This window comes from Monodon monoceros, unplaced genomic scaffold (assembly GCF_005190385.1).
Source record: "Monodon monoceros isolate NGI ecotype Baffin Bay Population unplaced genomic scaffold, NGI_Narwhal_1 Super_Scaffold_22, whole genome shotgun sequence".
Classification (NCBI taxonomy): Eukaryota; Metazoa; Chordata; class Mammalia; order Artiodactyla; family Monodontidae; genus Monodon; species Monodon monoceros.
Genome location: NW_021703779.1, coordinates 59,920,064 through 59,943,206, shown reverse-complemented (window position 1 = coordinate 59,943,206; position 23,143 = coordinate 59,920,064). Strand labels below are relative to the sequence as shown.

The window sequence follows — 23,143 nt, the reverse complement described above, 5'->3', positions numbered from 1 at the left end:
ACGCTGATTCCAGTCTACATCCCAGACAGCTCCCAAAAGTGGGGAGGTTGTTGAAGTGCTTATGGGCAGTCACAAAAATCCAAGAGAAACCCTAAACGGAGGCTGTTCTTCCAGACATATCCTGGAGAGCTTGAGAGGTCCGGGGTCTTAGACAAAGACCCAAGGGTTTGTTCTGCTCTGGACATGGGTTGTCAATGAACAGACTTTGCTAACAAACGAGCTGCAGAAAACATTTGTTTATTTTTATTTTATGAACAGTTACATTGTTCAGGTGGCTTCATACAATGTCAAGAGCAACTAAACTCATGAAACATGTCTGTATTTCACTTCCAGGTAGGTGTAACAGGTTACATCTGACAGCAGCTCTGGTTTTGAAGTACTGTCTTTAAAACTTGTTCTCTTCTCAGCATGCCTCATTCTCTCAACATGCCACTCTCCAGACATCATTTCTCTTTTGCATTTTGCTCTACATGTTAAAACTACAGCATCTAAATAAGACCCAAGGTAGATCCAAAGTGCTTTTGGGTATCAGCACAAAATGGTTAGCAACAGAACTCTTAGTGAAGAACAAACATCATTAACAACAGGAAGCTTTTAAAGAAGGATTTAAATTCTAATATTCATAACTTCACAACATCAAAGATATCTTTCTAAAACTCCTTACCAATAGATGATTCACCTCACACAAATACATTCTCAGATAACCTCAACGAACCTGGCTTTGTTTTTTGGCAGTAAAATCCTTGCTGAGCTTTCTCATCACATCCCCATGACCTATCCCTGCCGTCTCCTTCCTGACTATTCTGTAATTCTCCTGCACATACTTGGCAAATGGTCTCACATGGGGCTCAATGGGGGTTCCATCTTTACGAGTTAACGGCAGAAGGACCAGAGAGCCGTGGCACCTGGCACAGATGAAGCGCTCGGTGTCCAATGATCTGGTGTAGCGGCCGACCCTAAGGAGGAAAGAAACACCACACAGCAAACGAATCAGTCACTGTACCTCCGCATCTTCTCAGAGTTGCTGCCCCTGAGCCCACAGCCAGACTTCTTCTGTGGGATCTCAGCAAGTGGGGCACCAGGCAGTGGCCGTGGTCAGGCTGGCTCAAAGCAGAAGAGAATGGAGAAAGAAGACATGGAAAGGAGTAGAGAAGTTTTACTCCTCAAGTCAGATAGCCATGTACTCCCTGATAAAACCACTGAAGACTACGTGGAGGCCATAGTAAAAACGTAATTGGAAAAAGTCTGAGGAGAAGGGTCTTACCTGAATTTGCACTGAGTACACTCATAATGAATCCTGTAGTTAATCTTGTAGTTATGGCAACGGGTGACCTTGGGCAGCTCCGGGTGCACCATATTCAATTTTCGGGCATAATGCTTCCATGCATCACCATGAGAATCACGGACGCCATCGAGCAGCCAGGAGGCTGCGTGGCATATCTCATGGATCAAAGTATCCCGGAGTCGGTCTTAGAAGAGGAATGAAAAGAAATCATGAGGCTTAAACCGATTCCCTCCTGGTCTGTTACCCAACCACCCCTAGACTCTCCACCCCACCAGACACATAAGCACATGTGGGCAGGCAGGAGTGTTATCGCCCCAGGATTCTGAAGGTGAAATTTCTACCGAATTCAACCCGATTTTATTAATGGCAGAGAGCCTCAGCGGAGCAAGTGTTTTTGGAAAAGCTCCAATGTGCTCTTTTTGTGGGACACTGCTAGAAATACATCCAGCTGAAACCCGGTCGCCGCCCTCCAGGAGCATAAAGTGGGGTTTGGTCAGGAGAAGCTCCGTGGAGAAGCTGGGATCTGAGCTGGGCCCTTAACAATTGACTAGATTGGCAAAATTATCAAGGTCTTTCTAGGTGTGGTAGAGAAGGTGAGCCAAGGTTGGGGTCAGGAAAGCATGTGGTCCATCTTGAAAGCCAGCGTGAAGAAAGCCTGGCTGGAGCACAGGTGGAGTAGTGAGAGACAAGACTGGCCACATGGAGGGGGGCAAAGTACGATGGCCTCGAAAGCCACACTCGAGGCACTGGCAAGCCCAAGGTTTCCTAGCAAGAAACTGCATGGAGCAGGGAGAAAAGTGAGGTGATGAGGGTCCATAGCTAGGCAGAGGCAAAGACAGAGAAGGAATGATGATAATAGGAGAGTCATTATGAACAGCCGGTGACTGGCTAGATATAGGGGACCTTGAACCTCAGTTACTGGGAAGATGGAGATGCTGCCGCTGGCAGTGGGGAGCTGCAGAGAGAAAGTCAGGCCCGGTAGAAATATGGACGAACTGGATTCTTGGTGGTGGTGAGACATCCAATAATAATGTCCTCTAAGCAACACAGAGTAGGCCTGTCCACCCAGGAGTGACAGGGAAAGCTGTGACACAGGCGGCCAGAGAACACCAGCACCCAAGAGTAACCTCCCAGTCGCCATATCGGATGTAAGTGCAGCAGGGGAGCTGCCCAGCTCCTGCCATCACCTGCAGAATCGCAGACTTTCTGAGAAATCTCAATCTTAGCATAACGCTCCCTCTTCGGGTATCGAATCTCGCCAGTGGTGCATAAACCAGCAGTTCTCAGCATCTTTTTATTCCAGCCGATGTCAATTTTCTCCGGCATCTGAGAACAAAAAGCAAACAAGAGCGAATCAGAAAGCGGTTCTAAGCAGACCAGAAAATATCAACTCAAGAGTTTTGCAAATCTAACATTCTGGGGAGAATAAAACCTAAGCTGAAGCCCACGTAAAGATGAGGCTGTTGCAAGCACGTGAATGCAGGCTCTGTGCTCCCCTGTACGGAGACAAAAGTCAGGGGCAGCCAAGGAGAGAAGGACGCTTCTGCTGGGCTAGGAGATGGAGCCCGCGCATGAGAGCCATGAGGCAAAACTAAAACTGCAACTCAGGACACTTAAGGTTCCACTCATCAGAGTTATCTGATGTAACACCACTGTCATCAGGAAGGGCACCAAAGGCTGGGGAACCTTTAGAAAGATCTAAGAACTTTCCCTGCAGGAAGTTTTGTCACCAGAGTCAATAAAGTCTGGAAAACCTCATGACCGCAGGTCTCTCTACCTCCAAATTCTCTCGATCCAGTCCACACCACAGGCTACTGACAGAACAACTTCTTTCAGCAGGCACTCCACATCCCATCCCTGGGCAGTTACATCCCATCCCTGGGCAGTGGTGCCTACTGATTTCAACTTAAGTTCCTCCAACCCGACTCCCAAGGCCCTCCATTAACCAGCCCTACGCTAGTTAACATGTACTGCTCACTATGTCATAGGCCCTGTTCTAGGCACTTCAGGGGCATTCACCTATCCAGGCCTAACGGTAATTCTGTGAAGTAGTAGGTGGTAGGGACTAGGGTACTAGGACTGCCCCTGTTTTACAGATGAGCAAACAGGGGCTCAGTAACTTGCCTAAGGTCCCACAGCTCTTTCCTAGTATCCTTCAACACGAACCCTCTCTTCCAGATAGTCAAGCCTCAACACTTGCCCTCTCCCCCACCACTGTTGTTCTCTCCCCTTACCATCCTTCAAGACCCAGAAGAAGTCTCACTCCCTCCAGGCAATCCTATTTCCCAACCGCTCAGGCTCTCAGTGATTTCTCCCTCTGCTGATCACCTGTGGTAGTAACAGTCTGGACCATATACTGTAACCCACAAAACATTCTGTGTCTTTCACGTATGCATGTCTCAACTCCCCTCCCCATCTAAACTGACACTCCTCAAGGGCAGGAAATATACAATTAGTACATCTGCACACCTTCCAGCTCCCAAGAGAGCTGGGCATACAGCAGGTGCTCAGTAAGTGCTTATTTCATCGAGTCTACCTTTTTATCAAAGACAGAGCTGTTACACAGAGCGTAGATTCTCTGAACCAGTTCATCCTTATTTTGCTTGAAATTCTTTCCAGAATACTGCTTTAAGTTCTCAATGCCACGCAAGAAACACCCAGGTATTTTGCACTCAGAATGCCTGCAAAGGTAAATTCAACTGAGTTTTGTAGAGGGAAAGAAATCAGTAGAAGAAATGCATACATACAGGTCATGTCAAGAGAAACTTAGAGAAGACTTGCTGGTCCCTCTTCCTTCCAGCTCCTGCTACAAGGGCATCACCTATAAGATTCCATTCATAGCCTTTTTCTCGTCACTCCCCGCACACTGTCAGAGACGTGAAGCCCATGGTTCCAACCTCAACAGGGGTGATCCCACATCTGGATCTGCAGTCTCCACCTCTCTCCTAAGATCTGCGTTTACAACTGCCCAGTGCAAATTTCCAACTTACTAACCGGAGTATGTCTCCTGCTAAATGTGTTTAATTGTTCAACTTCTGTTCTAACAGGCTAAAAACCTCAGAGACTTTTTAAATTCATTTTTCTCCCTCACCCCATATTCAACTAGGCACAAAGACAGACCACTGTCTCCTTCACATCATCTCTTCCAGCCAGCCCCTCCTTTCCACCCTGCTGTCACCATTCTAGGTCAAGTTCCTGTCCTCCCCTCTATGCCTTGCTACTACAGCATCCCGCTGTGTTCCTCACCTCCAGGCTCTTTTTCTTCTAATCCAACCACACACACACACACACACACACACACACACACACACACGCACGCACGCACACACCTCTCCAGATTAATTTTCCTAGGCCATGTTCCAATGATGTCCCTCCCTGGCTTTTCACTGACTGTCTGGCCTAACATTCAAGGCCCAGGTCAACCTGGTTCCAACCTCTGTTTCCAGCTATCATTTCCACTCTGGCCAAACTGGGCAACTTAAATGTTCCCTGGACATGAACCGATTTGTCCATGGCCTAGAATGGCCACACCTCCACCTCTACTGAGACCCACCCTCTGTGGAGCACTTCATCATTTGCTAAGAACTTCCTTTTGCATCATCATATTTAATCCTCACGACCACCCTCCAAAGAAGCTACTACTATTCTTACCATCTCCACTTTGCACATGACGAAACTTAAGTTCAGAGGTTAAATGACTTACCCAAATTTCACAGACACTGAATCTTTTGACCCAAATCTCACGGTATTTCCATTAGACCACTATTGCTGCCCCATCTTTCAAGGCCTAATTCAAATGCACAAAGAATAGTGCTGAGCCCATAAAAAACTCACACATGTAATATCTATTTATTTAAACAGAAACTTTTTTTTTTAAAGAAGATGTTGGGGGTAGGAGTTTATTAATTAATTTATTTTTGGCTGTGTTGGGTCTTCCTTTCTGTGCGAGGGCTTTCTCTAGTTGTGGCGAGTAGGGGCCACTCTTCGTCGCAGTTCACGGGCCTCTCACTGTCGTGGCCTCTCTTGTTGCGGAGCACAGGCTCCAGACGCGCAGGCTCAGTAGTTGTGGCTCACGGGCCTGCTGCTCCACGGCATGTGGGATCCTCCCAGACCAGGGCTTGAACCCGTGTCCCCTGCATTAGCAGGCAGATTCTCAACCACTGCACCACCAGGGAAGCCCCTAAACTGAAACATTTTTATCTTGGCTGGAACAATCCACGAGTCCAAAGAGATGAGCCCACAGAGCTGAAAAGATGATAAACCAGTAGCAAACAGAGGGAAGTGTTTCTGACCTGAACCCCTGAGACTGAGATTTTGCCAAGACACTCATTAACCCTTAAGTCACAAAATAAAACCCTATGAGAGTTGCCCAGGGTGGAGACAGAGGGAAAGTACCAGAGAAGATATAGGCAGCTAAAGTAACTGGACTTTTGCCCCACAGTCTGATAAGGGTGACTAAATATTTCTGCCTCCAATTATTTAGTCCTGAAAGCAAATTTGCATCAGAAAAGGTGGCAGATAAAAACCTAAACCATCTGCAGACCTCAGCAGAGAGCATGATCCCTGCGTGTGTCTATACTCATACTCACATCAAGCAGCTTGTGGCTTAGCAAGCCTTCACTTCAGTGGTAATGCTGCTTTACTGCAAACTGAGTATCTCCACATCAGAGGAACCAAAAAGACCCCGGACGCATGCATCAGACACCATGACCAGCAAGCAGCCTGCACAGGAACAATGCTGAGCACAACAGGAAGCCTACAGACTGAAACAGAAAGCAGCAAGGCAACAGAGAAGAGTCCAAACAGGCCAGCCTCCTGATATGAGGCAGAGGACAATGACACAAAGGAGCAGCTTCTTCCTTCATTTGTCACACTCTACCCAAGAAACATGTCCCTTAGAGGCAAAGCAGCTTAAATATGGATCTAGGAATCCAGAGAACAAGCTCTGCTGCAAGGGGACCCATCTAAGACATGACACGCCGAACCAAAGAGAAATGCAGAAACAGAGAGCCTCTCTGCTCAAGTCCAAGTTTCTCTGTTGCCCCTACGCCTGACACATCATTCTTCTTCTCCCCTTAAGATGCAATCATTGGAGTTCCCTGGTGGTACAGTGCCTAAGAATCCGCCTGCCAATGCAGGGGACACGGGTTCAAGCCCAGGTCCAGGAAGATCCCACAGGCCGCGGAGCAACTAAGCCCGTGTGCCACTACTACTGAGCCTGCACTCTAGAGCCCGCGAGCCACAACTACTGAAGCCCGTGTGCCTAGAGCCCGTGCTTCACAGAAAGAGAAGCCACCGCAGTGAGAAGCCCGCGCACGGCAACAAAGAGTAGCCCCCGCCCGCAGCAACTAGAGGAAGCCTGTGCGCAGCAGCGAAGACCCAACGCAGCCAAAAATAAATAAATAAATTTCTTAAAAGGAAAACACCATATGTTTAAAAATAGACGCATTTATTGCCCCAAAATACAGGTAAAAAAAGAAACGTACAGTCCTTCAAATATATCCCTTCTTTTGTAAGATAACTCAGATGTAAGTATAAATTACTCCTGAATGCAAAGAAAAACAAAGAAAAGTATGCTCACTATATCATATTTTTAAGAGAAAAAGTGAGAAGTTCTTGGAACCTAAGTGAGAAAATGCATTTTTTTTTGCTTCCTTTGAGCATTAACATGTCTGTGGTCTAAATGACCTGTTGTTTTCAGTATCAATATAATATCTAACATATAGCTTAATAAAGATAAAGAGACTATTTATTTCACCTTAACGTTTAAGCTTTAAAAATTTGCAAGAAGGAGCTTCCCTGGTGGCACAGTGGTTGAGAGTCCACCTGCCGATGCAGGGGACACGGGTTCGTGCCCCGGTCCAGGAAGATCCCACATGCCGCGGAGCGGCTGGGCCTGTGAGCCATGGCCGCAGAGTCTGCGCGTCCAGAGCCTGTGCTCCACAACGGGAGAGGCCACAACAGTGAGAGACCCGCGTACCGCAAAAAAAAAAAAAAGAATAAGGGTCCATCCAGAACACTAGAAAACCCTGGAAGACAATCTTGACTGCCTCCCCCCAATTCCAATGGATGGGAACACATCTGTTCTGCCTTCTCACCATTCCTACTGCCTTTGCTTTTAGTTCAGTGCAAACTGGTGGCCATGAGGCTGTATCTGGCCTGAAAAAAAGGATCTTTAGCTACACATCATTGTTTAATCTGAGTGGAAGGACAAAGGAAACCTCAGGGGCCAGAGCTCCTGTGGCGGGGGGAGGGCAAAAAGGCTCCAGTCTGCCCGGAATCGCTGAAATCTGTGCAGGGTGCCCACGCCCCGGCTCTGTTGGGGGAGAGGGAGGGAGGGCACCGAGGTTCCTCCCCCCCCTTCCTCCTCTCCTCCCCCCGCCCCTTCTGCCCCCCCCCTTCCGGGGGGTAAAAATTTTTTGCCCCCACCCCCCCCCCCCGCCCCAGCAGACTTCTTCATCCCCTTGAAAACCCCCACACGTGTCCAGTGGACAGCTTTGCACGTGACAACTATGCAGTCAACTCCTGTGCCGTTGACCGTGAGCAGTACATACATACCCAGGCTCGCAGTTTTCAAATTTTGCTGCTCCGGGTTTCTTCTTTAAAGTCCCATACTTCTTTGCTCTTTTAACAACTGAAAAGAGAGTAGTTTGTTTGTACCCTGAAAACTGGTACCAACCAGCAACTCACAGAAAGGTAATCTCAGGAGGAGCCCTCACAGCCAAGCCCAGAGCAGCACATATACACTCAACGCTTCTCTCGGAAGCGGGCACCCTCCTCCGTTAGTCTGCATGAAAGATTTCACCTACGCGAGTAAGCAGAGTAAGCGGGATAGGATTCTGTCCTAGGCGCTGAGGACTATTATGAGGCTACATGAATATGCCTTTGGAGGTTAGACTGTGGGGGCGACCGAGGCACGTGCAGTACCAGGAATGGTGTGGCATAACTCATGCACTCACTCTGAGGAAAATGGCCCCCATCCTAGGTGGCACCTTCATCCAATGTGCAAGCCAAATCTTTCCCCTTTTGTCTAGCACCCATACTGCCAGTTGCTCTAGCCAGAAATTCACGTATCAGGAGTTAGTGCCCTTCGTTCATTTATCTAAAAAACTTATTAAATGTCTAGTACGTGCCAAGTACCAGGCTAGACTCCAGGAGAGACTAAAGGATGAGTGAGAGCCCTCCCATCAAGAGGCTCACCATCAGGACTTCCCTGGCGGTCCAGTGGTTAAGACTCTGTGCTTCCACTGCAGGGGGCACAGGTTTGATCCTTGGTCAGGGAACTAAGATTCCGCATGCCATGTGATGTGGCCAAGAAAAAGAAAAGGCTCACTATCTACTGGGAGGACAGATTCAGAAACGTACTTAACACAGTTGTGTAAGTGCTTTACTAGTGACAGGGCCTAGGAACTTTGGGAACCTGGGAGGGAGGAGCACCTCGGACTTACGGCTTTCTACAGCAAGTGGCAATTGGGCTGGATCTTAAGAAAAATGGGATAACCTCAGGACAAAAAATTGCAGGGATAAAGCACTGCCAATGGATGGAACGGCAGATACTAAGACACTGGAGCATGAGGACGACACAGGTGTTCCTCGCCCTTCCCCAGAAAGAGCCTTCTCACTGGGATGGCTGCCTCCCTCGGCCACTAGGAAGCTGCTGAAACACAGCGGAGGGTTAGTAGACAGGACAAGCAGACTCGACAAGACAGACATATACGGGGGAAAGGGCACCCACTTGTGGCGCTAGCCTCAGTGGGACAGGCATACTTGGTTTGATTGGCTTACCAGGTGTCACAGGTATGTGTCTGGTTTTATTTTTCCTTTTCCTTGGTTTTGCCACCAAACGTACAGGCTCTTCATCACTTGACAACTTTCCAACTGAAATCTCTAGCTCAGCCTTAGGCTCATCACTTGGTGGCTGGCAGACATCTTCCCCAAGATCCTGCTTACCAACATCATAAGATGGTTGGTGTAGGGAGATAGCAAACTCATTCTTCTTTATCTCATTTGAGGGAGCTTGGTCCTCGTCACACGAATCATCTTCTATTAGCACAGGGCCCTCCAAGCCATTATGATCATCATCATCATCATCAGTGATAAGTATTGGAGACCCCTGGGGCGGCTGCTCATCGGTATCAGACACTTCCAGAATCTCATCTGAAATTCAAGAGACAGGATGATGTATAAACATACTCCCTCCACCCCCACACCCCCAACTCAAGTTCACATTATTGAGCACAAATTAAACAAGTCAGGGGCTTCCCTGGTGGCACAGCAGTTGAGAGTCCGCCTGCCGGTGCAGGGGACACGGGTTCGTGCTCCGGTCCGGGAGGATCCCACATGCCGCGGAGCGGCTGGGCCTGTGAGCCATGGCCACCGGGCCTGCGCGTCTGGAGCCTGTGCTCCGCAATGGGAGAGGCCACAGTGGTGAGAGGCCCACGTACCACAAAAAAAAAAAGAATCTGCCTGCCAATGCAGGGGACACAGGTTCGAGCCCTGGGCCGGGAAGATCCCACATGCCGCGGAGCAACTAAGCCTGTGCGCCACAACTACTGAGCCTGCGCTCTAGAGCCCGCGAGCCACAACTACTGAGCCCACGTGCCACAACTACTGAAGCCTGAGCGCCTAGAGCCCGTGCTCCACAACAAGAGAAGCCCACACGCCACAATGAAGAGTAGCCCCCACTTGCCGCAACTAGAGAAAGCCCGCACACAGCAACGAAGACCAAGTGCAGCCAAAAATTAATTAATTAATTAAAAAAAAATTAAACAAGTCAGGAACTGTGATATAATGAATCCTAGGTAAGAATCAGTTATTTAGACGATTTTACCTCTATTACTTTTTTATTTTACTGAGAACAGTGACAGATAAAATAGCAATCCAAACCCAGAGGCAATTTTCAAATCACATTTCTCTGTAGGTGCTCAGGGGTTCCCACAGGTCCGAAACTTGTATATTTTCACTGGGCCAGAGCAAAATAAGAGAAATTAGAATAATAAAGTGGGTTTGTTTTTCTTTTTCCCCTATCAAGCTAGCTTTCTATAATTTAAAGGACTGTCCTTTATTTTGAGATTATGTCCTGACTAAACTTTTGGTGCTCTTTACCTTATGAAATTATGGTGATAGATGGTAGTTGGAGTTTATTTCCATCATTAGACAAATTAAAAATTGGCAACTCTATGTTAGTCACCAAAATTTCTTTTTTTAACTACTCCATAAGTCCGAAGCTCTCAAAACCACTGATGTGAGAGTAAGGAGTTAAGTTCTGATGCCAGCACTGAAAGGCCTTGGGAACACTGAGACTGTCCCTGCCCTCACTGAGGATCCATCCCTTCATCTGGATACCAGGGGCAACGTGCCTAAGACTCGACTCAAGCTCTCTGCAGTCTGCTCAGGGTTCAACTTCTAGGTTTCTATGATTCTGGATGTAAAAAATATAAACCACAGCATGAGCAAGTTGTGAAAATATCTTTATGGTGCAAAAAACTCCATATCCTAAAATTGCAGATTTGGGATAATATATTTTGAGTCTCATCTATGATTTAAATTAATTATCAAAAAATTTCAGATATGCAATAAGGAAAGAGAAAGCAGTGGGTGTTCCTATGGTAAAAAGTCATCCTTCCTAGAAGAGTTAAAGTTTTCCCACCTGCAGCTGAAATTCTAAGCAGTAGGGACACAAATGAACTCATTTACCAAACAGAAACAGACTCACAGACCTGGAAAACAAACTTCTGTTTACCAAAGGGGAAAGGTGTTAGGGGGAGGGATAAATTAGGAGTTTGGGATTAACGTATACACACTACTATATATAAAATAGCTAAACAACAAGAACCTACTGTATAGCACAGGGAACTATATTCAATACCTTGTAATAAACTATAATGGAAAAGAACAGAAGAAAGGAATATATATATATGCATGTGTGTATAACTGAATCGCTTTGCTGTGAAACTAACACACCTGAAACTAACACAATATTGTAAATCAACTCTACTTCAATAAAATATAAATAAATAAAAAGTAGGGACACACTGCTTACAATCTGTAAAAAATGACTCTGTACATTGACAAAGGTTTCAAGTGAGGTTGGAAGTATGTGTTTAAGCTCCTTGGGCCTTTTTTCCTGTAAAACTGCCTAAATTCATTACCATAACGAAAGAAATGGCATGTGGAGAACAGTAAAGAAACATACAAAGACAGTCCTGTTGAAGCATTCTTCATCCCACTACTGGGATGGATGCTACCGGTCAGAGCAGCCTTAGTTGAAAGTTCATCCTCAAAAGACGATGGATCTTCTGATTCAAGGAGTTAGCAACTGGTGGCCTATGGTGATAAACTGGCCTCTGGCTTTGTCACTCAGGCCCCTACTCTAAAGCTACCTCCCTCGGGGCCCCCTCTGCATTACAGTAGCTTGTCATGTTACACCCCCTACTCTGCACCTGGACCTCTGTCCTGCTCAGGCAATCCACTCAGAGCTAGAGAGGAGGGAAAAAGGAAATGAGAGGGGACAGGTGGTGAAACAGTAGGAAATGCGGGTTCCAAGCCACCTCTCCTTTCCCTTCTCTGATATCAATGGTACATCTGAGGTAGTTATCAAAGAAGTAGCCAGTATTTTTAAGGGTGCCAGTACTTTAAGTAGGTGCCTGTGTCTCATGCCCTACACCAGGTACTTAGCAAACAGAGATCAATAAAATACTATCCCGGGCTTCCCTGGTGGCGCAGTGGTTGAGAGTCCGCCTGCCGATGCAGGGGACATGGGTTCGTGCTCCGGTCCAGGAAGATCCTACATGCCGCGGAGCGGCTGGGCCCGTGAGCCATGGCCGCTGAGCCTGCGCATCCGGAGCCTGTGCTCCGCAACGGGAGAGGCCGCAATAGTGAGAGGCCCGCGTACCGCAAAAAATAATAATAATAAAGAAAGAAAGAAAGAAAGAAAAATAAAAAATAAAGAAAAATAAAATACTATCCCAAAGGCTTAAGAAGCTCCTAGTCTTCCTATGTCTCACACCCGCTGAGCAGGTTCTGAACTGCGAGTAAAGCTCCGTGCCTCCCGAAAGGTGATGAGGGCCTCTGACTCCTAAGAGGCAAGGACCTGCTATGGGAAACAGGCTCTAAGAAAAACAGGACTCTCTAGAAAATATAAAGGGGGTAGCAAAAGGCAAACAGCTAGACAGAGAAAACAAGCATTCCTCTGAGAAGTCACTGCCAGCTGGCCCATAAGCCTCACACACAAGTCTCCATCAGGCTGGAAAGAATGAGCCCCTGTCTCTTACTCCTCCTTCCTCCTCTCTGTCATCCCCACATACAGGGAAAGAGGAAAAGAGCGGAAGGCAGAGGAGCAGGGCAACCTTCACGCTAATCAGGCTGAGTTCCTGACTTCCCTCTGCTCCCGCGATGTAACGCTGGGTAGCTAAGAACTCTACTGAGGGCGATGCCTGGGGTCTAAGGCAGCAAGAACAGTTGCTGCTATGTTAGGAAATTGACCAGGCGGTGCAGGGAACCCAGCCATATCCACATCCAGCACATAGGAGGAAAAAACAGTGGCACTCACTACGAAATTATTCAGAATAGAACATTTGCTGACTTTCATCCTGAGATGACTATGCATGGTGAGGCTGCATCTTCTCTAAGTTAGTAGTATACTTGCCTTTGCAATGTATTTCAGCTATCTTAGCTCTCTTTTGCTCACAGAGGTATTCATCGTCAGAGTCTGAGTTGATCACCACGTAGCTGAGTGATGAGACAGGGAAAAACAAAAGAGAAGCATGAATGCAACCTTCTTCTTTTCATGGCATTTTCTACCTTTGCTCCAATGAGCATAATCACTTTGAAATGACTTGTTGGTTTCCCACAGTAACTCTGTTCCCCTTCTCCGGAACTCCTCAATTGTTATTCCTGATTTTCCATCTTTCCTATCTTCATACCAAATCTTTCCATCCGTCTCAATCCTTTCAAAAGGAGGAATGTGTCAAGTACTGAGAGACTGAAGTGGGCTGTCAGACGGTATGTGTTCAAATAGTTTTGGCGCAGGGGGAAATTGATTAAGGGAAGGTTTATTTAATTGCCATTTCTCTTTATCCACGTTGAGATCCCCCTGCCACAGATACAGAGAGGCAGCCTCGGCAGGGAGATTTCTCCTGGGTGCCACTCTTTGCAGCCTGAAGCCAGCACCGCCCTCTCTAATTGATGGACTGCTTTGGCAGGAGTCCAACTCAGCAGTATCCCTGTGCCACCCAGGATGCCGGTGGTGAGCACGCCTCTGGGACCGTCGTTCTCAGCTGGCCCAGGTATTTGGGTCAGAGGTTCCAGAAGGCTGAAATTCTCCACCTTTCTGTATTTCCCAAACAGTGTATGATAAGTGTGATATACCTTTATGAGGAGACAGAAAACTACTTAAAACACTGCTAGAGGACTTGTCTGTACCCGTTACAGGCACAAATCTATTCATCCATTTCCACCATATTCACCACTTTTCTTTTTTTTACATCTTTATTGGAGTATAATTGCTTTACAATGGTGTGTTACTTTCTGCTTTATAACAAAGTGAATCAGTTATACATATACATATGTTCCCATATCTCTTCCCTCTTGCACCTCCCTCCCTCCCACCCTCCCTATCCCACCCCTCCGGGCGGTCACAAAGCACCGAGCTGATCTCCCTGTGCTATGCGGCTGCTTCCCACTAGCTATCTATTTTACGTGTCCTAGTGTATATATGTCCACGCCGCTCTCTCGCTTTGTCACAGCTTAAGCTGCCAAGTTGATGGGCCTTTGCTCTCCTGCTGACCATTCATTCCATCCTTAAAATTCTCTTTTCTTGATCTCTGGGATACTGTTTGGTTTTGGTTCTCTTCTCACCTTTTTTGCCCACTCCTTCTCACTCAATTCTCTTCCTCACTCGTTCCCAGGCTTTATCCACACCCCTTTCATGCCAATCCAATTAATTCCTAAGGATTGGGTAAACATTATCCATCCGCCAGCCCAACTTTGCTTCTAACTTCTCGCTCCACAGTGCCAGCTTCCTACCTGGATATCATGTGGGGAGGGCCGATTTTTAGTCAGTCTCCACAGGTACAGCCTCACCAACTGTTTTATTGATGGTGTCTATTCGAACCAGTCAGGCAGCCATCCTGACTAATCCCTGTTTGTATCTATTGACTGTAAATGTTTTGAATATCAGCCCTGCCTATATAGGCCCCTCAATTTCAGCATACCCAGAACTGAACTCATCACCTTCCTCCCCAAATTCACCCTTCCTACAATATCCCATATACAGAAGCCTCCTGGGTCTGGACCAAGATCTGTGGGCACTCCTGGCAGACCCATTGAAATGGATTTTCTTTACATATTTGTTCAACATCTACCTAGTGGAGGCAGGAAGAAACCAATTTTTCTACTTAAAAATTGGATACTTTTAAATTTATTATTAAACAAGGGCTCTATAATGTATAATATTGTAAACCAGAATATTTCTAAGGATCCATGACATACCATTTAAAATGTAAGGGGTGGATCGTAAAGAAGACGGCAGAAGAGTAAGATGCGGAGATCACCTTCCTCCCCACAGATACACCAGAAATACATCTACACGTGGAACAACTCATACAAAACACCTACTGAATGCTGGCAGAAGACCTCAGACCTCCCAAAAGGCAAGAAAGTCCCCACGTACCTGGGTAGGGCAAAATCAAAAAAAAAGAATAAACAGAGACAAAAGGATAGGGACGGGACCTGCACCAGTGGGAGGGAGCTGTGAAGGAAGAAAGGTTTCTACACACTAGGAAGCCCTTTCACGGGCGGAGACTGCGGGTAGCAGAGGGGGAAAGCTTCGGATCCCTGGAGGAGAGCACAGCAACAGGGGTGCGGAGGGCAAAGCAGAGAGATTCCCGCCCAGAGGATTGGTGCCAACCGGCACTCACCAGCCCGAGAGGCTTGTCTGCTCCCTCAACGGGGCGGGCGGGTCTGGGGGCTGAGGCTTGGGCTTCGGTGGGAGTGCAGGGAGAGGACTGGGGTTGGCGGCATGAACACAGCCTGCAGGGGGTTACTGCACCACGGCTAGCCGGGAGGGAGTCCGGGGAAGTCTGGACCTGCCGAAGAGGCAAGAGACTTTTTCTTCCCTCTGTTTCCTGGTGCGCGAGGAGAGGGGATTAAGAACGCTGCTTAAAGGAGCTCCAGAGACGGGGGCGCGAGCCGCGGCTAAAAGCGCGGACCCCAGAGACGGGCATGAAACGCTAAGGCTGCTGCTGCCGCCACCAAGAAGCCTGTGTGCGAGCACAGGGCACTATCCACACCCCCGCTGCGGGGAGCTTGTGCAACCCGCCACTGTCAGGGTCCCGGCATCCAGGGACAACTTCCCCGGGAGAACGTGCAGCGCACCTCAGGCTGGTGCAACTTCACCCCAGCCTCTGCCACCGCAGGCACGCCCCCCACTCCGTACCCCTCCCTTCCCCCGGCCTGAGTGAGCCAGAATCCCCGAAGCAGCTGCTCCTTTAACCCCGTCCTGTCTGAGAGAAGAACAGACGCCCTCCGGCGACCTACACGCAGAGGCGGGACCAAATCCAAAGCTGAGCCCCAGGAGCTGTGAGAACAAAGAAGAGAAAGGGAAATCTCTCCCAGCAGCCTCAGAAGCAGCGGATTAAAGCTCCACAATCAACTTGATGTACCCTGCATCTGTGGAATACATGAATAGACAACGAATCATCCCAAATTGAGGAGGTGGACTTTGAGAACAAGATCTATGATTTTTTCCCCTTTTCCTCTTTTTGTGAGTGTGTATGTGTATGCTTCTGTGTGAAATTTTGTCTGTATAGCTTTGCTTCCACCATTTGTCCTGGGGTTCTATCCATCCGTTTTTTTTTTTTGTTTTTCTTTAAAAAAAATTCTTTTTTCTTAATAATTATTTTTTATTTTAATAACTATTTTATTTTACCTCACGTTATTTTATTTTACTTTATCTTCTTTCTTTCCTTCCTTCCCTCCCTCCCTGCTTTCTTTCTTGCTTTCTTACTTACTACTTTTTCTCGCTTTTATTCTGAGCCGAGTGGACGAAACGCTCTTGGTGCTGCAGCCAGGAGTCAGTGCTGTGCCTCTGAGGTGGGAGAGCCACCTTCAGGACACTGGTCCACAAGAGACCTCCCAGCTCCACATAATATCAAATGGCGGAAATCTCCCAGAGATCTCCATCTCAACACCAGCACCCAGCTTCAATCACTGACCAGCAAGCTACAGTGCTGGACACCCTATGCCAAACAACTAGCAAGACAGGGACACAACCCCACCCATTAGCAGAGAGGCTGCCTAAAATCATAAGTCCACAGGCACCCCAAAACACACCACCAGACGTGGACCTGCCCACCAGAAAGACAAGATCCAGCCTCATCCAACAGACACTAGTCCCCTCCACCAGGAAGCCTACACAACCCACTGAACCAACTTTAGCCACTGAGGACAGACACCAAAAACAACGGGAACTACGAACTTGCAGCCTGCAAAAAGGAGACCCCAAACACAGTAAGATAAGCAAAATGAGAAGACAGAAAAACACACAGCAGATGAAGGAGCAAGATAAAAACCCACCAGACCTAACAAATGAAGAGGAAATAGGCAGTCTACCTGAAAAAGAATTCAGAATAATGATAGTAAAGATGATCCAAAATCTTGGAAATAGAATGGACAAAATGCAAGAAACATTTAACAAGGACCTAGAAGAACTAAAGATGAAACAAGCAACCATGAACAACACAATAAATGAAATTAAAAGTACTCTAGATGGGATCAATAGCAGAATAACTGAGGCAGAAGAACGGATAAGTGACCTGGAAGATAAAATAGTGGAAATAACTACTGCAGAGCAGAATAAAGAAAAAAGAATGAAAAGAACTGAGGACAGTCTCAGAGACCTCTGGGCCAATATTAAACGCACCAACATTCAAATTATAGGGGTTCCAGAAGAAGAAGAGAAAAAGAAAGGGACTGAGAAAATATTTTAGGAGATTATAGTTGAAAACTTCCCTAATATGGGAAAGGAAATAGTTAATCAAGTCCAGGAAGCACAGAGAGTCCCATACAGGATAAATCCAAGGAGAAATACGCCAAGACACATATTAATCAAACTGTCAAAAATTAAACACAAAGAAAACATATTAAAAGCAGCAAGGGCTAGTGCGAAGCAGCCGCATGTCACAGGGATATCGGCTCGGTGCTTTGTTACCGCCTGGACTTGAGGATATGGGGAGGGGGAAGGGTGAGCTGTGACAAAGCGAGAGAGTAGCATGGACATATGTACACTACCAAACGTAAAATAGTTAGCTAGTGGGAAGAAGCCGCATAGCACGGGGAGATCAACTCGGTGCTTTGTGACCACCTAGAGGGGTGGGTTAGGGAGGGTGGGAGAGAGGGAGACGCAAGAGGGAAGAGATATGGGAACGTATATATAACTGATTCACTTTGTTATAAAGCAGAAACTAACACACCATTGTAAAGCAATTATACTCCAATAAAGATGTAAAAAATAAATAAATAAATAAATATAAATAAAAATAAAATGTAAGGGGCAGTGATGGAAATTCTGCATCTTTGACTGTGGCAATGGTTACACTACCGCACACGTTTGTCAAAACTCATCAAACTGTATACCCAAAAAGGGTTAATTTTTCTGTATGTTAAGTCATTCCTCAATAAACCTAACTTTAAAAGTATAAATAATAAAACTGATCGTTTCCAATAGATAGCTTTATACAATGCATTATTCAGTTCCAGTATTTCAGCTGACTGCAACTGCTGACTTTAAATCACTTTCACACATTGGTGTCAAGCTTGGTGGCTTGCATGTTGCAAAAATAATCAACAGAGGTAAATCAGAACTAGCTAGAAAAACATTTTCCCACTTGACAGCACTATTTCGCCTTGGGTGGGTGGGTGGGGGACAGGAATGGTCAATTCATATTTCTACAGGAATTCAAGGAGTTGATGTGGAAACCACAGTTAGTACAGTTTTATTCCAGGCATTTTTTTTTTCTTAGCACTTCCTATAGTTTGGCACCTGGGCAACACCCCTTCATCTAGCAGAGGGCTCCTAAATAGGAAAAGTAATAGATAATGCTGACAAGTTAGAGCCGGATCACAGAGGACTTTACCTACTGGGTTTACCAGTTTGATTTCCCTATGATAAGCAACCTGAATAGAGAATTAGTATGATCAAAGCAGTGACTCAGGAGATTAATCTGGAAGTGCGATACAGACTGGATCAGAGGAGGAAGAAATCAGGGTGAGGAGCCCACTTAAAAAGCTCTTGCACGGGAGCTTCCCTGGTGGCACAGTGGTTAAGAATCTGCCTGCCAATGTACGGGACATGGGTTTGAGCCCTGGTCCAGGAAGATCCCACATGCTGCGGAGCAACTAAGCCCGTGCGCCACAACTACTGAGCCTGCACTCTAGAGCCTGTGAGTCACAACTGTTGAAGCCCGCACACCTAGAGCCCGTGCTCCGCAACAAGAGAAGCCACCGCCACGAGAAGCTCGCGCACAGCAACGAAGACCCAAGGCGGCCAAAAATAAATAAATAAAATAAATAAATTTATTTTAAAAAAAAAGCTCCGCACAGATACAAGAGTAAAAACTGATAAAGGCCTTATAGTAGAGACTGGAAGTTAAGGGATGGTTCAGAGAGACTTTTTTTTTTTTTTCTGGCGGTACGCAGGCCTCTCACTGTTGTGGCCTCTCCCGCTGCGGAGCACAGGCTCCAGACGCACAGGCTCAGTGGCCATGGCTCACGGGCCCAGCCACTGTGCGGCATGTGGGATCCTCCCGGACCGGGGTACAAACCCGCGTCCCCTGCATCGGCAGGCGGACTCTCAACCACTGCGCCACCATGGAAGCCCCCCAGAGAGACATTCTGAAGAAACTGCCCAATTAAATAATGGGCCAAGGATAAGAAATATATTTTGAACCCCGTTGTGAGACCAAACACCCATTATGACCCTGAACATAGGATTCACAGAGAAAATGTGATGTTTATTCTTAAGTCATCTTACCAGGAACATCGTTCCTTAAAAAAGTCAAATTTCACTAATTCTCCTACTCACCTGATGTTCCTTTTCTGCAGGTTCATTCCAGACACAACTGACACAGAGAAAGAAACAGGGCATCAGAAAGCATTTGAAGCATAATCAAATCTGGTTACCCATGTCTTTAACTCCCTAAAACCAAAGTCCATAAATTACAGCTGGTCAAAATTTATGGTGGACTCTTACATCTCCCATGAGAGAGAAGAAATAAATGTAAGGAGACCTTGAATGAAAAAAGTAAAGGAAGCAAATTGGAAAAGAAGCACAAAGAACTTCCTCTGCTCCTCATAGTAGGGAAATAAACTTTGCTTTGCCAATCTAGAACGAGCCCTAGAGGAGACAAACCTAGGACAGCTTACATCAAATGTCCCAAATCACATTTTAGTCATCTCTACGGAGACATGGCTAAATTATGCTTTAAATTGTAAATTACTGCTTTGAGGGGACTCTACTTACAGTAATCAAGTTCTTCATCACTGCTTGAGTCCACAGTAAGAATGCAACTGCGAAATAAAATACATTCTGTTTTAAAGAAAGGCTACTAACGTCATAAGCAACCAAATGTCAAAAATCTCAAATGAAAAGAACCACCAATCAGAGTTTCTGAAATGCAAAAAGGTTTTAAGGGCTTATGAAATGAAGATCACAATAGGGTAGGAGAAGAAAAATTAGAAGGCACAAGCTGCTCAGTCCGTACTGCACAAAGACCGGACAAGAATGTTAGTTGAGTATCATTAGCTATCAGTGAGAAGCCTGTTTTTTGCCAAGTGGTATATTTCTATTTAAAGATATGAAAGTGAATTCTGAGAAAGGGACCACAGGGGAAAGGACTTGAGGATGCAGAGTTTACAGTTAAAAATCAAAAGGGCAGGGCTTCCCTGGTGGCGCAGTGGTTGAGAGTCCGCCTGCCAATGCAGGGGACATGGGTTCGTGCCCCGGTCTGGGAAGATCCCACATGCTGCGGAGCGGCTGGGCCCGTGAGCCATGGCCACTGAGCCTGCGTGTCCGGAGCCTGTGCTCCGCAACGGGAGAGGCCACAACAGTGAGAGGCCCACCTACCGCGCCCAAAAAAAAAAAAAAAAAAAAAAAAAAGAACATGTATGATGCAACCACATTTTTGCACTTATGTATATGTGAGTACATGTATACAGAAATTAAATAAAATTGTCCTAAAAATGAAAGAAAAAGTCCTAGTAGTGAAATTACTGGGCCAAAGGACATGGGCATTTAAAATTTTGACATTGCCAGATTGCCCTCCAAAAAAGGTTGCACCAATTTATAGTCCCACCATGACTGTATGAAATTTCCCTACAAATTTGCCAACACTGGGTATTATCAAAAATTTTTTTTAATCTTTGCCAATCTGATATATGAAAAATGGCATCTCACTCATTTAAAATCCTTTCATTTCTTTAAGTAAAAATTAAAAGTTGAATAAATTTTAATGTCTATGGGCCATTTGTATTTTTTTCCCTGAGAACTACTTTCTAAAACTTTTGCTCATTTTCTGTTTGTTCACCTTTTTAAATTGTTGCTTTTATTTATTTATCTTTTGGCTACACCACGTGGTTTGTGGGATCTCAGTTCCCCGATCAGGGACTGAACCCCAGCCATGGCAGTGAAAGCCCGGAATCCTAACCACTAGGCCACCTGGGAACTCCATAATTGTTCCTTTTAAAAGTTCCTTGTAGATTAAGGAAGATAGCCTTTTATCATAAGTAATAAAAATATTTTTCCAGTTTGTTGTCATTTTTATGCTTTTGTTAGATATCAAATTTAGAAAGACCTTCCCCACTCCAAAATTACTGGAAACAAAATCCAGCTATATTTTCTAGCATTTTTAATGGTTTCATTTTTTTATTTTTAAATATTTTATCCAAGTGTAATTTATTTTGGTATAAGGAGTGATGAGGTAAGAATCCAATTTTTATTGTTTTCCAAATGGTCAACCAATTATCTTCGAATTATTTGTCAATGAATCCATCTTTTCCCCAGTGATTTGAAATGTCATTTTTTTCATCATGAACTAAATTTTCATATGTATTGGGGTCTATTTCCAGACTCTCTATTCTATGGTCTCTACTTTCTCCCATACCAGACACTTATCTGTATGCTTATCTTACCTGTGAAGGAGGAAAACAGAGCAGTGTTCTGGGAGAATGAAGACTTAGAGGAGATGAGGCAACTATCCTAAAATACCTATCCCAGAGAAGAAAAATACTTCACCTGCATACCTCAAGAGGGCAGCACTGCGAACACTGGGAGTAACAAAAGGACAGATTTGAAGTTCACCAGAATGAAGAACTTTCTAGAAATTACACATATTCAACACTGCATTGTGTTGCTTCATGAAGTTGTACACTCCTGGCCACTAAAAGAGCTGTTATACAGAGGATTCATGCATTGGATAGAAGCTGGACTCCCATGATTCTAAGCTCTCTTTTCACAATTCTCATTTTATGACTAACCAAATTATACACTCTGTAGACTCTAAGTGACATAAACATATCCTTTTTGAGAAAGTCGTTTTGCCAACAGAGTAAGACTAAACTAAGAGAAAAGAGAATTTTTCAAATCTCACCAATCATCATCCTGGTTCTTCCAACGCCCATCCTCCGCTTTGGACATGTCCGCGTCTGTAGTCAGGACAAGGATATACGTTTGAAAGGAAACCAGAACCAGTTAGATGTTTCTACGTTCTGCATTTACCTTTGAGCAGCTTCTTCACCCCAACTTAAAGCCAAAACTTTGCTCTATGAAATGAGAAGTATTTAAATTTGTTTATTGCTGACCTTTCTCCCACCTTGCCCCACCAAGGTTCTTCGTTTATCCATTAGAAAGCCCAAAGCCCATAGTGGCCCCTGATGTTAAGCCGCCTCAACCACCACCTGTTATAGAGATGTGCAGGGAGGACAATCGTTCATTTATCAGCCCCCAGATCAATTTTCTCCCCACTGTAAGGCTTTTAGCATGTACTACTCTGTCCCCGGCCCAATGCTCTTCTGACCCTAAATGTATTCCCACCACCCCCTACATCACCACCGGCGCTCCCCTCTCCCCACATCTTCATTCCCCCTACTTCCGCCTCATGCCCCAAGGAAGTCTTCCATCAGGCTTTCACGCGCTCCCACCCCCCACACCCCCGTACCCTCCACCACCTCCCTACTCCTGCTCATAGCCAGTCTTACACAGACCAGGCTACACCCCGACACACACCTCAATCCAACTCAGTCTCCCCATCCCCCTACTCGCACGGGGAATCAGGTCACCTTCCCCCCACGCCTCCACGCCCCACGCCTCCACCAACTTCCGCCCCAACGGGGCCTCAAACCCTCCTCCTCACTCCGCCTCACCACCCCTCGGCTCCACCTCCTCTCTAAGCCCCCTCCACCTCTCCACCTCTTCCCTGCCCCCCACCCCCCCCCCCCCCCACCAGCTTTGCACCACTCAAGCCTAGACCCCTCCCCCCTCTTGCTCAGACCTCGACACCTCCCCTCACCCCCCCACACACACACCCCTCCATTCCCTTGCTCCCGCCTCCTCTCCCCAGGAGGTCTTACACCAACAGGCCTAGACCCTTCCCCCACTCTGGCCTGGAGCCAGTTTTGCACCATTAGGCCTAGGCCCCTCCCCCCTCTCCGCGCCCCCCGCCCCCCCCGCCCCCACCCACTCCCCCCCCCCCCCCCCCACTCTCGCCTTCTCTCCCCAGGAGGTCTTACACCAACAGGCCTGGACCCCTCCCCCCTCCTGGCAGCTTTGCACCATCGGTCCTAGACCCATCCCCCCATCTCGCC

General features: G+C 46.5%; 1 protein-coding gene across 1 annotated transcript; it reads right to left on the bottom strand.

Annotated features, from left to right (window-relative positions):
- Positions 1–229: 229 nt before the first annotated feature.
- Positions 230–21,977, bottom strand: GCNA (germ cell nuclear acidic peptidase). Its single transcript, XM_029240194.1, has 8 exons — positions 21,931–21,977; positions 12,933–13,015; positions 9,071–9,442; positions 7,844–7,919; positions 3,822–3,966; positions 2,473–2,611; positions 1,265–1,469; positions 230–956 (listed from the first exon to the last, which is right to left on the bottom strand). The coding sequence occupies exons 1-8, from the start codon at positions 21,975–21,977 to the stop codon at positions 707–709; spliced, it is 1,317 nt and encodes a 438-aa protein (XP_029096027.1). The 3' UTR covers positions 230–706.
- Between the last annotated feature and the right edge of the window lie 1,166 nt (positions 21,978–23,143).